A 13,539-nucleotide genomic window follows, 5' to 3' on the forward strand; every position below is an offset into this window, starting at 1 on the left:
TCTTTCCCTTGAAGTAAAAATGTCTCTTACAAACTTAACCTTAGGTCTTACTTTATGTTGAGTGTCCTTGAGCACGATGTCTTGAAATAGTTATTTGATGGAACTCAACTAACATGTATCAACATTTTTTTTATGTTAATATAGTTGCAAAACCTCAATTGGAATTTCTTTTATGTACCAATGTATTTATGCTACAGAAAAATATGTTTTATATTTATTGGAATGGAATCACTTCATGTGTATATATCTATTACAGGAAGATGTTGAAATAATGAAGTATATGAATTTAGATGCATTTAGATTATCCATCTCCTGGACTAGAATACTACCAAGTAAGTTGATTATTAATTGGTTCCTATCTTTTACTTATTAAATATTTAAATAATGCATGCATCAAGTTAATTATTGAAAGCATATAACAAACTATCAACAGATGGAAGGATAAGTGGAGGTATAAATCAGGAAGGGATCACATACTACAACAACTTCATCAACGAGCTAATAGCTAATGGTTATAATCCGATCCCTTTTTTTTTTAACTCATCTTTTAAATATTGAAATTTACATTTCACAATTTCTCAAGACATTATTGCAACCATAATTGAAAAATATTAGTTTTTCAGGTATAGAAGTATTTGTGACGCTTTTTCATTGGGACCTACCACAAGCCTTGGAAGATGAGTATGGAGGTTTCTTAAGTCCTCGCATAGTGTAAGTGACGATGTATTAATTTAAAACTAAAACTTATTCAGAATTGTATGTGTAAATTAAATTTTCTTTTAAGAATATAAGATAGAGATAGGTATTAACCAAAGATCCAATTAGGATAGATGAAATTGAAGAATTCTTTAGATGTGATCTACAATAGAAAAAAGTAATCATTCAAGTTTAAAGAGAAATTTTATTACATAACTATATAACTTAATTAATGGTGCTTGAAACTATACATGTTAGAATAAGTACAAAAGGCAATAAAAAGGTTGAGGAAATATAAGGTTAGATTTGCACTTATTCTTGTGTTGTTATAGGGTAAATATTTTAAGGGCAAAACTTATTTACCATTTTTTATGTACTATATGTTCTGGTACTCACTGAAATATTCTAAAACTGTCTCTAAAGGGATTTTATAAGTGTCTCTATGTTTCTTAAAAAAAAAGTGTCTCTAAAGGTATTTTATTCTCTAACAATGCCACAAAAAAATGTGATAATGCTTTTCTATTGTGGTCTTTTAGATCTGATTTTCGGGATTATGCGGAGCTTTGCTTTAAGGAATTTGGAGATAGAGTGAAGTATTGGATTACCCTGAATGAGCCACCAACTTACGTCACAGGTGGGTATGTTATAGGGACGTTTTCACCTGGTAGATGTTCTGATTGGCAAAATCTCAATTGCACCGGCGGTGATTCGGGGACAGAGCCCTATTTAGTTGGACATCACCTACTCCTTGCTCATGCAGCAGCTGTAGAAGTGTACAAAACAAAATATCAGGTTCATTGCAACTCTTTAATGGTATCAAACTCATGTTTGTAGACACGGCAAATTAAAAACTCATAATGATTTCAATATGAGTTTAAATATCATAGTTAATGTCGAATTGTTCAAATAATACTCGATTTTAATCTTGTTAACTAACTTATTCATTGTTCTGTATTTGCTATGAACAACTAGCCATAACAAACTATGCAACCAACTAACAAACTCAAAACTAAAGTAAACACTAGTGAGCCAGACGCAACAAACTTAAAGGAAAACTATAGAGATATCTAACACAGATGTAATTGAAACAATTTTTTGTCAGACTTTCTAATTATCTTCCAGCTAAACTTAAAATTTGTCCCTTTACCCTAAAAATCAGATGAAGATAAAAAAAATATTGTATCATGATCATCATACATGTAACAAAGCTTTGTATTAGTTGTGTCTATAGACAAGTGCTCATAATAGTTTTAAACACTTGAATACTAAATTGTGAGGGTCTAAATTACTGCAGGTACCATTGTTACTTAAAAGCCAAAGCACAGTTCAAAAGGGTTTGATAGGAATAGCCATACAATCCTACTGGTTCGTGCCGTTTTCAAATAGCAAATCTGATGAAAAAGCTGCCGAACGAGCACTAGACTTCTTACTTGGATGGTTAGTAGCTTAGTTCATACTCACTCTATATGAAATTATGAACTCAAAACCACTTGATTACATATAAAAAAATGGAGCATGATTTACTATTCAATTGAGAGCAAAAAAAAATTGAGTTGAAAGCTTGATTGCAGGTTTATGGAGCCATTGACAACAGGAAACTATCCGCAACATATGCGATCATTGATTGGACGGCGATTGCCGATGTTTTCTAAAGAGCAAAGCAGGATACTCAATGGCTCTTTTGATTTTATTGGATTAAACTACTACACATCTAGATATGCTGCCAATGCACCTCTATTAAATAATACACTGCCTTGTTATCTCACTGATTTTCTTGCCAATATAACAAGTAAATACATCTTTATTCATCACTTAAATCATCATTAAGTTTAACTTACATATATCTATGTTGAATTTGACATATATATCTTTTATTTTTTGTGATGGAAGCTGAGCGCAACGGGATACCTATAGGTCCAAAGGTACGTACAAGTGTGACCACATCAAATGAAGTTTTATCTTTCTGATAAAATAAAAATATGAAATCTTCACTGATGAATTTATATATTTGCAGGGTGCTTCAGATTGGTTTTGTAGTTATCCAAAAGGATTTAAGAAACTATTGCTCTACATGAAGGAAAAGTACAACAACCCTTTGATTTACGTTACTGAAAATGGTAAATACAACAACAACCCTTGATAGAAATTGCAACTTAAGTCTATGAACGAACATAAATATGTGAGCTACTTATTTGTCTAGATGCATTTGGCCTCTAGGCCAATACACACATATATGATATACAAGCATATGGATAATAGATTTATTATCTAGTAATGCACACGTGGATAATAGATTTATCTTCTGATATGTAGTGGTAGTAGTAGTAGTACATGTATATGAGAAATTTTGCTTCACACACTTGACTTGATTTGCAGGTATAGATGAGAAGAATGATCCAACACTGTCTTTGGATGAAGCACTTAAGGATACTCACAGAATTAAATATTATTATGACCATCTCTCACATCTTCGGTCAGCAATTAGGTAATGGTTGTTTATATCTCAAGACCCTTTGTCTACTTGTTTCAATACATAGCTTAATACTTATTATTTTTGAATATTTATAAGGAACGGCGTAAATGTAAAAGGATATTTTGCATGGTCATTATTGGACAATTTTGAATGGACTGAAGGCTACACAGTGAGGTTTGGATCGATCTTCGTAGATTACAACAATAACTTAAAAAGATATCGAAAGCAATCTGCAGAATGGTTCAAGAATTTTCTTAGGAGAATTTAGACTTTCTAGTATACATATATGAAGTAGTTACATTACATTACATTACATGATAATTGTTCCTTCTCATTCTCGAAAGAAATTAAATGATTCCATATATTGTGATTTTTGTGTATGTTCAGAGTCTTTTCTCTTATTGTATTTTAACAATCACCATGGCACACCCCTTTCAACTCCAACCATTACCACATTGACATGACATTCAATTGTTATAAGAATTTTGCATTGCACTCATATGGATGGTAGAAATACAAAACACAGGATAACTCACGAGGATTAGAAAAATTACCTTTGTTAAAAAGTTGAGATCTAGTTGGGATTTCCTTTGGATATTGGTCAAAGCCTCCAAAATCTTCTTATATCCCTTATAAAATGCAAAGAAAAAACAGAGGTAAGCTTTTATAATACAAATCTATTATTCTGATAATGGATTAATTGTAAACAAAACTAGGGAATGCAATTATGAACCTCCAAGTTGAGAAAATCCCAACCTGAACTTGTAAACGTTGAAATTAAAACCGTCTGGTCCTGTTTCCCTCAGTGAATGGTGTCGCGTGCAAAGCATTATTATCTTCAAAAGTTCAAACCACACCATTTAAAGGAGATAATAACAATGGTTTCGTTAGATGCAAGTTCGAGCAATATCAAAATAATTAGATAAGCATAAAGATGATTGTAATCACCAATCCGTTGTAGTCTAGTTGGTCAGGATATTCGGCTCTCACCCGAAAGACCCGGGTTCAAGTCCCGGCAACGGAATCTTTTATTTTTGTTTTTCATAGAATATTTCCGTTCCAACGTATAATACGTTCGCCGTTAGATGTACATTTGCCAACAAAAATTATTGCCAATAGAATTTGATAGGCTAAGTAAGGTATCTAGTGAAACCAACATAATATGATTTTGTAGCAAATTACATGCAATCATAAGTGCTAACTTTTTTAAAAAATGGTTATTTATATGTGATGCAAAATACAAAGTTTCTATCTTTTCTCCATAGTTTTACACTTTTAAAATCAAGAGTACAAATCATAATTATTACATTTTGTGAACCCTTATTTTTTATGTTACAATTTATTGAACAAACCGTCATTTTTTGAATATAGACAATTTTGTCACTTTAACCTTTGAATAAATAAAAAATTCAAATTAGTCTTGAGTCATTTTAACATCTGTCAATTTCATTTTTTACGTTAAGTTGATAGTTAATTATGTTAATTCGATAACGTGAATAATTATGTGACGTATGTATATCATTATCTCACTACTACATATCTAGATGAGTAGATCAGTACCAAAATGAACACTTCTATAAAAAAAATTACTAAAGATTTTTGTCACTTTGAAAATTGCGCAAGGTAAATATAATTCTAAATCATTTTCAACCTTTGCGGAAGAGGAAATGTTAGTTTTAAGTTTAGGTTTAAGGATGAAGAACAAAATCTATACTAAAACATTTAATGTTTAGTGAGTTTTTATTATTTATTATTTTTATTTTTTTATTTTATAAAAAAATTGGTATTAGAGTCATTTTTGTTTTGTTACTTAACTACACATGTGGCAGTAGTAGTGTTCTAATCTATAATGACTCGTAAGCAATGAATTGAGTTTGACACGGTCTCAAAAAATAAGAACAAAACAGAGACATAGTACGGAAAAAAAACCGGTCTCGAGTTATTCCTCGTGTTACTTGTTCTGTCTGAAATTATTTTAAAAAAACAGATTATTATTTGTTATTATTAATGATTCACTTTTTCTATAAAAATTTATCATCAGTTAACTAACTTTATAAAAATGTGTACTGTTGTTGTCAAGTAGGCTTGAATGCATTTTTCAACATTCAAACTATTCTATTTTAGTGGGTGTTTGGTTGCAATCGTGTGAGTGTAGTATATTGGTTTCTGACCCTTGAAGATAATGTTTCTTAAGTGGAGTTATGAATAAATACAGGATAACTCACGAGGATTAGAAAAATTACCTTTGTTAAAAAGTTGAGATCTAGTTGGGATTTCCTTTGGATATTGGTCAAAGCCTCCAAAATCTTCTTATATCCCTTATAAAATGCAAAGAAAAAACAGAGGTAAGCTTTTATAATACAAATCTATTATTCTGATAATGGATTAATTGTAAACAAAACTAGGGAATGCAATTATGAACCTCCAAGTTGAGAAAATCCCAACCTGAACTTGTAAACGTTGAAATTAAAACCGTCTGGTCCTGTTTCCCTCAGTGAATGGTGTCGCGTGCAAAGCATTATTATCTTCAAAAGTTCAAACCACACCATTTAAAGGAGATAATAACAATGGTTTCGTTAGATGCAAGTTCGAGCAATATCAAAATAATTAGATAAGCATAAAGATGATTGTAATCACCAATCCGTTGTAGTCTAGTTGGTCAGGATATTCGGCTCTCACCCGAAAGACCCGGGTTCAAGTCCCGGCAACGGAATCTTTTATTTTTGTTTTTCATAGAATATTTCCGTTCCAACGTATAATACGTTCGCCGTTAGATGTACATTTGCCAACAAAAATTATTGCCAATAGAATTTGATAGGCTAAGTAAGGTATCTAGTGAAACCAACATAATATGATTTTGTAGCAAATTACATGCAATCATAAGTGCTAACTTTTTTAAAAAATGGTTATTTATATGTGATGCAAAATACAAAGTTTCTATCTTTTCTCCATAGTTTTACACTTTTAAAATCAAGAGTACAAATCATAATTATTACATTTTGTGAACCCTTATTTTTTATGTTACAATTTATTGAACAAACCGTCATTTTTTGAATATAGACAATTTTGTCACTTTAACCTTTGAATAAATAAAAAATTCAAATTAGTCTTGAGTCATTTTAACATCTGTCAATTTCATTTTTTACGTTAAGTTGATAGTTAATTATGTTAATTCGATAACGTGAATAATTATGTGACGTATGTATATCATTATCTCACTACTACATATCTAGATGAGTAGATCAGTACCAAAATGAACACTTCTATAAAAAAAATTACTAAAGATTTTTGTCACTTTGAAAATTGCGCAAGGTAAATATAATTCTAAATCATTTTCAACCTTTGCGGAAGAGGAAATGTTAGTTTTAAGTTTAGGTTTAAGGATGAAGAACAAAATCTATACTAAAACATTTAATGTTTAGTGAGTTTTTATTATTTATTATTTTTATTTTTTTATTTTATAAAAAAATTGGTATTAGAGTCATTTTTGTTTTGTTACTTAACTACACATGTGGCAGTAGTAGTGTTCTAATCTATAATGACTCGTAAGCAATGAATTGAGTTTGACACGGTCTCAAAAAATAAGAACAAAACAGAGACATAGTACGGAAAAAAAACCGGTCTCGAGTTATTCCTCGTGTTACTTGTTCTGTCTGAAATTATTTTAAAAAAACAGATTATTATTTGTTATTATTAATGATTCACTTTTTCTATAAAAATTTATCATCAGTTAACTAACTTTATAAAAATGTGTACTGTTGTTGTCAAGTAGGCTTGAATGCATTTTTCAACATTCAAACTATTCTATTTTAGTGGGTGTTTGGTTGCAATCGTGTGAGTGTAGTATATTGGTTTCTGACCCTTGAAGATAATGTTTCTTAAGTGGAGTTATGAATAAATTTACTCTTCTTTTTGGATGTTTTTAATTAGAACTAGAAAGCAAAAATACTTCGGGACCTAAGCGAGAACTCAACAAAAAAAAAAATCTCCAATAAAATTATTTATTTTATGGAGGTCAGAAAAATCTTAACTATAATGTCAATTTTCATGTAGCTAACCAATTAATTTTGTACGGGCTTCTTTGATTGTATAGGAAAGTGGTCTAATTGGTTTAATTTAAAATGGAGATATTATGATTAAATGGTTTGTATTTTTAAGATAATGTTATGTATTAATTTATGTTAATTTTTTAAAAAAAAAAAAATTATAAAGCTTACTAACAGACAACCCGTATTAATAGACAACTCGTATTGAGACTAACTCAGTCTCGTTTTTATTTTGTCTCCTCTTTATTAAACTTGTAACTTATCGGATTTGATCAAGTTAATGGACGACTTAAGGTCTAAGAATTTGCGCGATCAAATTTTAGGAAGGGACACATCAAACTCGACAAATGTATCATTTGTGCACCTCTGTGTGGTAATGAGAGAGTCATCGAGTTAACAATATTAACTGTTCATGTCATCAAGTTAAGAATATTAACAGTCAACTTAACGTCAAAGAATAAACTCTTAAATATTTGGATAAATCAAAAACTAATTTGAATTTTTGACTTAGTTAGGGATCCAAGATAATAGCATTTTGCACATTCAAAGATTAAAATGACACTTTACCCTAATTTTATAGTTGTTATAAGATATAACTTAATTAAAACGTGTTTGCAAAAAAAAAAAAAGTGAAACCAGATCATTTTTTCTATTTCTTTCCGCCGCATCAAAAGTGATTTTAACTAAAAGTGAAAAGTGATATTAGAACTATATAATTTGAGTTAATATGTTTGGTTTTTTCTACAAATATAAATATTTTTTTCTCGGAATTAATTATAACTTAATTAAAACGTGTTTGCAAAAAAAAAAAAAAGTGAAACCAGATCATTTTTTCTATTTCTTTCCGCCGCATCAAAAGTGATTTTAACTAAAAGTGAAAAGTGATATTAGAACTATATAATTGATTTTAATATGTTTGGTTTTTTCTACAAATATAAATATTTTTTTCTCGGAATTAATTCTAACTTAAAAAAATAAATTTTGATATTTATACCTCTCAAATTTACTTTTAACAACCAATTTATCATTTGTTTACTTCAAATTTATCACTCAACTATTTTAACAGGAATGTATAGAAATAAAAAATTACATTTTATTTAACTTATTTTTAACTAAAATCAATTTTACTAAATTTATTCAAAATTAATTTTCATTACTACATAAGTAAACATTATTAATGAGTGTGTATTTCAAGATAGTTAGGAATGTTCTGAAAGGGAATTAGTGGTAGCATGAGGAGGAAGTAAGTCTGGATGCAAACTGACCTAACCAGTTAGCCAGCTTATAGTCATCAACCTTCCAATCATCTCATAAGTGTTAGTTAAGTAGACTCGTAAGGTTGTTATAGGACAATTATGAATTAGTTAGTTTGTTATTATTGATGTATAAATACAAGTATTGATAATGTAATTATAAAAGCATCATGTATTGAATAAAAGTTTTGATTTTCTTATCATTCAATTATATCATTTTACGTTCCTTACTCCAAGAAACATTTGAGTTCTAACAAATTGGTACTAGAGCAAGATTCTATTATAGGGTTTGAATCAAAGGTATGTAACTTGATCAACAATGGTGTCATTGAGATTGAATAATAATGGTAATTTTCCTGCCAATTTTCCAGTTCTTGATGGGAAAAACTACCATAGGTGGGTAGTTCAAATGAAGGTGATATTTAGATATCAAGATGTAATTGATGTTGTGAAAGATGGAGTTCGTGTGCTTGACAAGGATGCAACATAGTGCAATTATCAACACATAAAGAGGCGACAAAGAAGGATGAAAAAGCGCTATTTTTGATTCATCAATGTGTAGATGTTAACATTTTTGAGAATCGTAGTGAAAGTTCTAGCAATGATCAAGATCATCATGTCATTGAAGGTAGTTCAAAGGGGAATGCCAACAATAACAAGGGTTAGAAGAAGTTTAATAAAAAGGATATATAGTGCTACAATTGTCTGAAATGAGGTCATTGTGCTAATAAATGTAGATCAAAGAAGGTTGAATGAGAGAAGATTGATAAATTGTAGTTTGCTTATGACAATGATTATGTTTCTGAAGAAGTCTTGTTAATGGCAACAACCAAAAGTGAAGAAGCTGATGAACACCTTTGGTATCTTAACACTAGGTGCACCAATCATATGAGTGGGAAGAAAGAATGGTTCATTGATCTTGATGAATTAGTTAAAAGAAAGTTAAGGTTTATTGATGATAGCATGGTGACTGTTGAAGGAATTGTTAGAGTGAAGATTCATAGGAAGGATGGAAATGAGTCGTGTGTCTCTGAAGTACTTTATGTACCAACAATGAAAAGCAACCTATGCCATGAAAATAGATGAGAAGTTGCTAAAAATGTATGATGACAAGGGGAGATTAATTTTGAAGGCACATTTGTCTAAGCAAAAAACCTTCAACATTGAGATTCAATGGTATTGAGAATCAGTGCTTAATGACAACATAAGGTGGTGAAAATTGGATTTAACATCAAATTATTTGACATTTGAGTTTCAGGTACTTGAGGATGATGCACATGAAAAAGATGGTAAAAGGATTGCTACAAATTAAATTACAAAAAACAGATATGTGGAGAATGTTGTGCATCGAAGCAATCCAAGAGTACCAACAAAGCTGAAGTGCCTATCAAAGCAACGAGGCTATTAGAAGTTAGTCAATTTGATTTTTGTGGTCCCTTTTAAGTGAAATCCTTGAGAGGTAATAACTACTCTATCTCTTTTATTGACGAATACACTAGAAAATTGTGGATTTATCTGATAGCCAAGAAGAGTGAAGTGTTTGAGGTGTTTAAGAAGCTTAAAATGATGGCTCAAAATGAATATGGGTAGTTAACCAGTAGGTTGATGACTGATGGGGGTGGTGAGTACGCATCTACTGGTTTTGAGTCATTTTGTGCATCTAATGGCATACAATGTGACGAGACTACACCTTATACTCTTCAACACAATGGAACTTCTAAAAGAAAGAATAAAACCATTGTGAATACGGTTAGGAGTATGTTGAAGGAGAAAAAAAATAACTCATTATCTTTGGGGGAAAGCAGTTTCCACTGCTGCTTATTTGCTAAACATGAGTCCAACAAAAAGATTGAAGCAGCTAACACATGAGGAGGCCTGGTTAGGTGTTAAACCATGTGTTAGTCATTTGAAGGTTTTTGAATCCCAATTTTTAGACATGTATTAGATCAAGTTTGAAAGAAGGTTGATGATAAAGCTCAACCTATGGTGATGGTAGGATATCACTCCACTGGTGCATACAAACTATTTGATCCCACAAATAAGAAGATTTTGTTCAAGAATGATGTAAGATTTTATAAGACAATGTATTGACATTGGAAGGAAAGTACAACAAGTGTTGGAAGACAATTTAACTTTTCTGATTTAGAACAGCCTGAACAAGATGTGAATGCAGATGGAGAAGGTCTAAGAAAATCCAGTAGACACATTCAGATTCCACAAAGGTTGAATGATTGTGTTAGATTCCCAAATTCAACATTAAATGATGAAGGTGAATTGTTGTAGTTTTCTTTACTAGCTGAATCAAAACCGGTTTCTAGAACAGGCTATGACTGAGCCACATTGGAAGAAGGTCATGATTGAAGAGTTGCAGTCAATTGAAAAGAATGATACATGGGAACTGGTGGAATTACCTCCAAGGAAGACGCCTATAAATGTGAAATGGGTTTACAAAACAAAGATGAAGCCAAATGGTGAGGTTGGAAGATACAAAGCAAGATTGGTAGCAAGAGGTTTTCTACAGAGGCATGGGTTGGATTATAATGAAGTGTTTGCTCTTGTGGCTAGAATTGAAACAATTAGTCTAATTGTTGCAATTGCTAGTTGTAAAAAATGGTTTATGTTTCAACTGGATGTTAAGTCAACCTTTGTGAATGGATCATTGGAGGAAAAAGTCTATGCGTGTCAACCCCTAGGGTTTGAAATAAGGGGAAAGGAAGGAAGTGTGTATAAGTTGAAGAAGGCTCTATATGGTTTGAAACAATCACCTAGTGCATGCAACAAAAGAATTGATGGGCTCTTTATTAACATATGTTTGTCAAATGTATCAATGAGCATGGGATATAGAGCAAGAATTCAACAAATAAGCTTAAGATGATTGTTTGCTTATATGTTGATGATATTGATAAATGGGAGTGATGATTTAGAGCTTGAAAATTTCAAGAAATTCATGATGAGTGAGTTTGAGATGTTAGATCTTAGAGCTCTTGCATATTTTCTTAGAATGTAGTTTGTGTTTACAACCAGAGGAGTGTTAGTACATCAAAGAAAATGTGTAAAAGATGTCTTGATGAGGTTCAACATGCAAGAGTGTAAGCCAATCACAACACCAGTAGAGACATTTTTAAAGTTGGTGACTGATAGTGATGAAAAACCAGTGAATTCAACCTTATACAAGCAAATTGTTGGATCACTAAGATACTCATGTCATACAAGGCCAGACATAGCTTATGGTGTGGGGTTAATTAGTAGATTTACAAAAAAAAAAACCTATTATTTCTCATCTTATTGCAGCAAAAAGGATATTAAGGTATGCCATTGATTAGGACAAGCAAGTGTAGGAGGTGTATGGCTATTCTGACTCAAACTGGAGTGGAGACAAAGGAGATAGAAAAAGAACTGCAACATATATGTTTATGTGTGGAGGAGCCCCAATTTCATGGAGCTCAAAGAATGAGGTAGTGGTGGCTTTATCATCATGTGAAACTGGGTTTATTGCAGCTTCAATGGCTACTTGTCAAGCTTAGTGGTTGAGTATGTTGATGTAGGAGTTGAATTTAAAGGAAGATGCGGCAACTGGTGGATATCAAGTCAGCTATAGATCTTGCCAAACATCTAAGGGCTCATGGCAAGAGCAAACTCATAGAAACTAAGTTTTATTTTTCCTAAGAGATCGAGTAAATAATGAGAAGTTGGAGCCGGTGCACTGCAAGTCAGAGGAACAAGTGGCATATCAGGTGACAAAGGCTTTAAAGACTAGCACATTTGAAGATTTGATGAAGATGCTTGGAATGGTGACTTTGACTAGCTTGAAATAAGGAAGTATATTAGCAAGATAGTTAGCAATGTTTTGAAAGTGAATTAGTGGTAGCTTGAGGAGGAAGTAAGTCTGGATGCAAGCTGGCCTAGTCAGCCAGCTTATAGCCATCAGCTAGCCAGTCCACTCATAAGTGGACTCATTATGTTGTTAGGACATTTATGAATTAGTTAGTTTGTTATCATTAATGTATAAATACAAGTGTTGATATAGTCATAAGTGCATCATGTACTGAATAAAAGCTTTGATTTTCTTATCTTTCAATTCTCTCATTTCTCTCATTTTGCATTCCTTACTTCAACTCCAAGAAACACTTGAGTTCTAACAAACACCAATATGCATTGCACATAAAGAATTCACTTAGTCATATTTTACATTTTATTAGTTTGCTTGACTCCATTTTGAAAAGAAGAGTGATATCAATAAACTCTTTAATTTGTTGAAATTCATAAGGATCTCACTAGGGATGATAAGGGTTTGGGTAGGGTACTATAGTATACGTCCCCATACCCGCGGTTTAAAAAATACCCATATTCATGTCCGTACCCTCATGAGTATCAACTTTAATACTCGTACCATTACTCTTTGGATACCGAAGTACTCGTACTCATACCCATTACCCACGCTTTAACTAAAATAGATCGATAAATAAATGATATTATTGTGATTAAATTTAAAAATTATTCAACTATCTTAAATCCAGTCATAAAGTATTATAAACAAAAATATTTCAAATGAACACTCATTACAATACAAATTCAAATATCCGTAATAATACTTTAGGAAGTTGCAAGTCTTACGACAATATTATTCCAGATTTGTAAAAACAATTGACAAGAAGTTGCAAGTATAATTATAAAATCTCAATTAATAAGATATAACTTTTAGTTATAAAGTCATAATTATTTACCTATTCATCATAATCAAATTCTTAAAAAGTTTGCAAACGTTTATCTCTTGATTATAAATATTGTAGTGATTCAATGATATTAATAGATGTTAAAACATAAAAGAAAACAATTAATTAAACTAAACACTAAAGGTAATTACTCGTACCCGCATTCATATCCGCTTAATTTTACGGGTAATTACTCGTCCTCATGCTCATACTTATTATGCGGAATTTTACCCTACTCGTTGTAGGTTGTTTTTGCGGATATCCACTAGATATGGATCTAATTGTCACCCTAGGTCTCACTAAATTATGTAGGGCCTACATAAATTTAGTTGAACCAATTTTAAATTTAATCCACAATT

At 31.3% G+C, this 13,539-nt stretch overlaps 1 protein-coding gene, 1 long non-coding RNA gene and 2 other non-coding genes across 5 annotated transcripts in view; 3 read left to right on the top strand and 1 right to left on the bottom strand.

Annotated features, from left to right (window-relative positions):
* Nucleotides 1–3,614, top strand: part of LOC101507775 (beta-glucosidase 13-like) — a 9,422-nt gene extending 5,808 nt beyond the window's left edge. The window contains exons 4-13 of the mRNA XM_004490558.4: nucleotides 257–332; nucleotides 434–511; nucleotides 624–711; nucleotides 1,233–1,488; nucleotides 1,991–2,133; nucleotides 2,268–2,485; nucleotides 2,587–2,618; nucleotides 2,711–2,813; nucleotides 3,073–3,181; nucleotides 3,266–3,614. Coding sequence (XP_004490615.1) covers nucleotides 257–332; nucleotides 434–511; nucleotides 624–711; nucleotides 1,233–1,488; nucleotides 1,991–2,133; nucleotides 2,268–2,485; nucleotides 2,587–2,618; nucleotides 2,711–2,813; nucleotides 3,073–3,181; nucleotides 3,266–3,437 — 1,275 coding nt within the window. The 3' untranslated portion in view covers nucleotides 3,438–3,614. The remainder of the gene's footprint in view (nucleotides 1–256; nucleotides 333–433; nucleotides 512–623; nucleotides 712–1,232; nucleotides 1,489–1,990; nucleotides 2,134–2,267; nucleotides 2,486–2,586; nucleotides 2,619–2,710; nucleotides 2,814–3,072; nucleotides 3,182–3,265) is intronic.
* On the bottom strand, nucleotides 806–4,135 carry LOC105851634 (uncharacterized). 2 transcript variants are annotated; one of them, XR_012161848.1, is made up of 4 exons: nucleotides 4,118–4,135; nucleotides 3,926–4,005; nucleotides 3,724–3,798; nucleotides 806–1,459 (listed from the first exon to the last, which is right to left on the bottom strand). It is a non-coding gene; the product is annotated as an uncharacterized lncRNA (long non-coding RNA). The 2 variants fall into 2 exon arrangements; XR_001143368.3 differs by lacking the exon at nucleotides 4,118–4,135 and having other exon boundaries at nucleotides 828–1,459; nucleotides 3,926–4,078.
* On the top strand, nucleotides 4,121–4,193 carry TRNAE-CUC (transfer RNA glutamic acid (anticodon CUC)). The gene has a single exon. It is a non-coding gene; the product is annotated as a tRNA-Glu (tRNA).
* Nucleotides 4,194–5,809: 1,616 nt separating this feature from the next.
* On the top strand, nucleotides 5,810–5,882 carry TRNAE-CUC (transfer RNA glutamic acid (anticodon CUC)). The gene has a single exon. It is a non-coding gene; the product is annotated as a tRNA-Glu (tRNA).
* Nucleotides 5,883–13,539: the final 7,657 nt, after the last annotated feature.

This window comes from Cicer arietinum, chromosome 2 (assembly GCF_000331145.2).
Source record: "Cicer arietinum cultivar CDC Frontier isolate Library 1 chromosome 2, Cicar.CDCFrontier_v2.0, whole genome shotgun sequence".
Lineage (NCBI taxonomy): Eukaryota > Viridiplantae > Streptophyta > Magnoliopsida > Fabales > Fabaceae > Cicer > Cicer arietinum.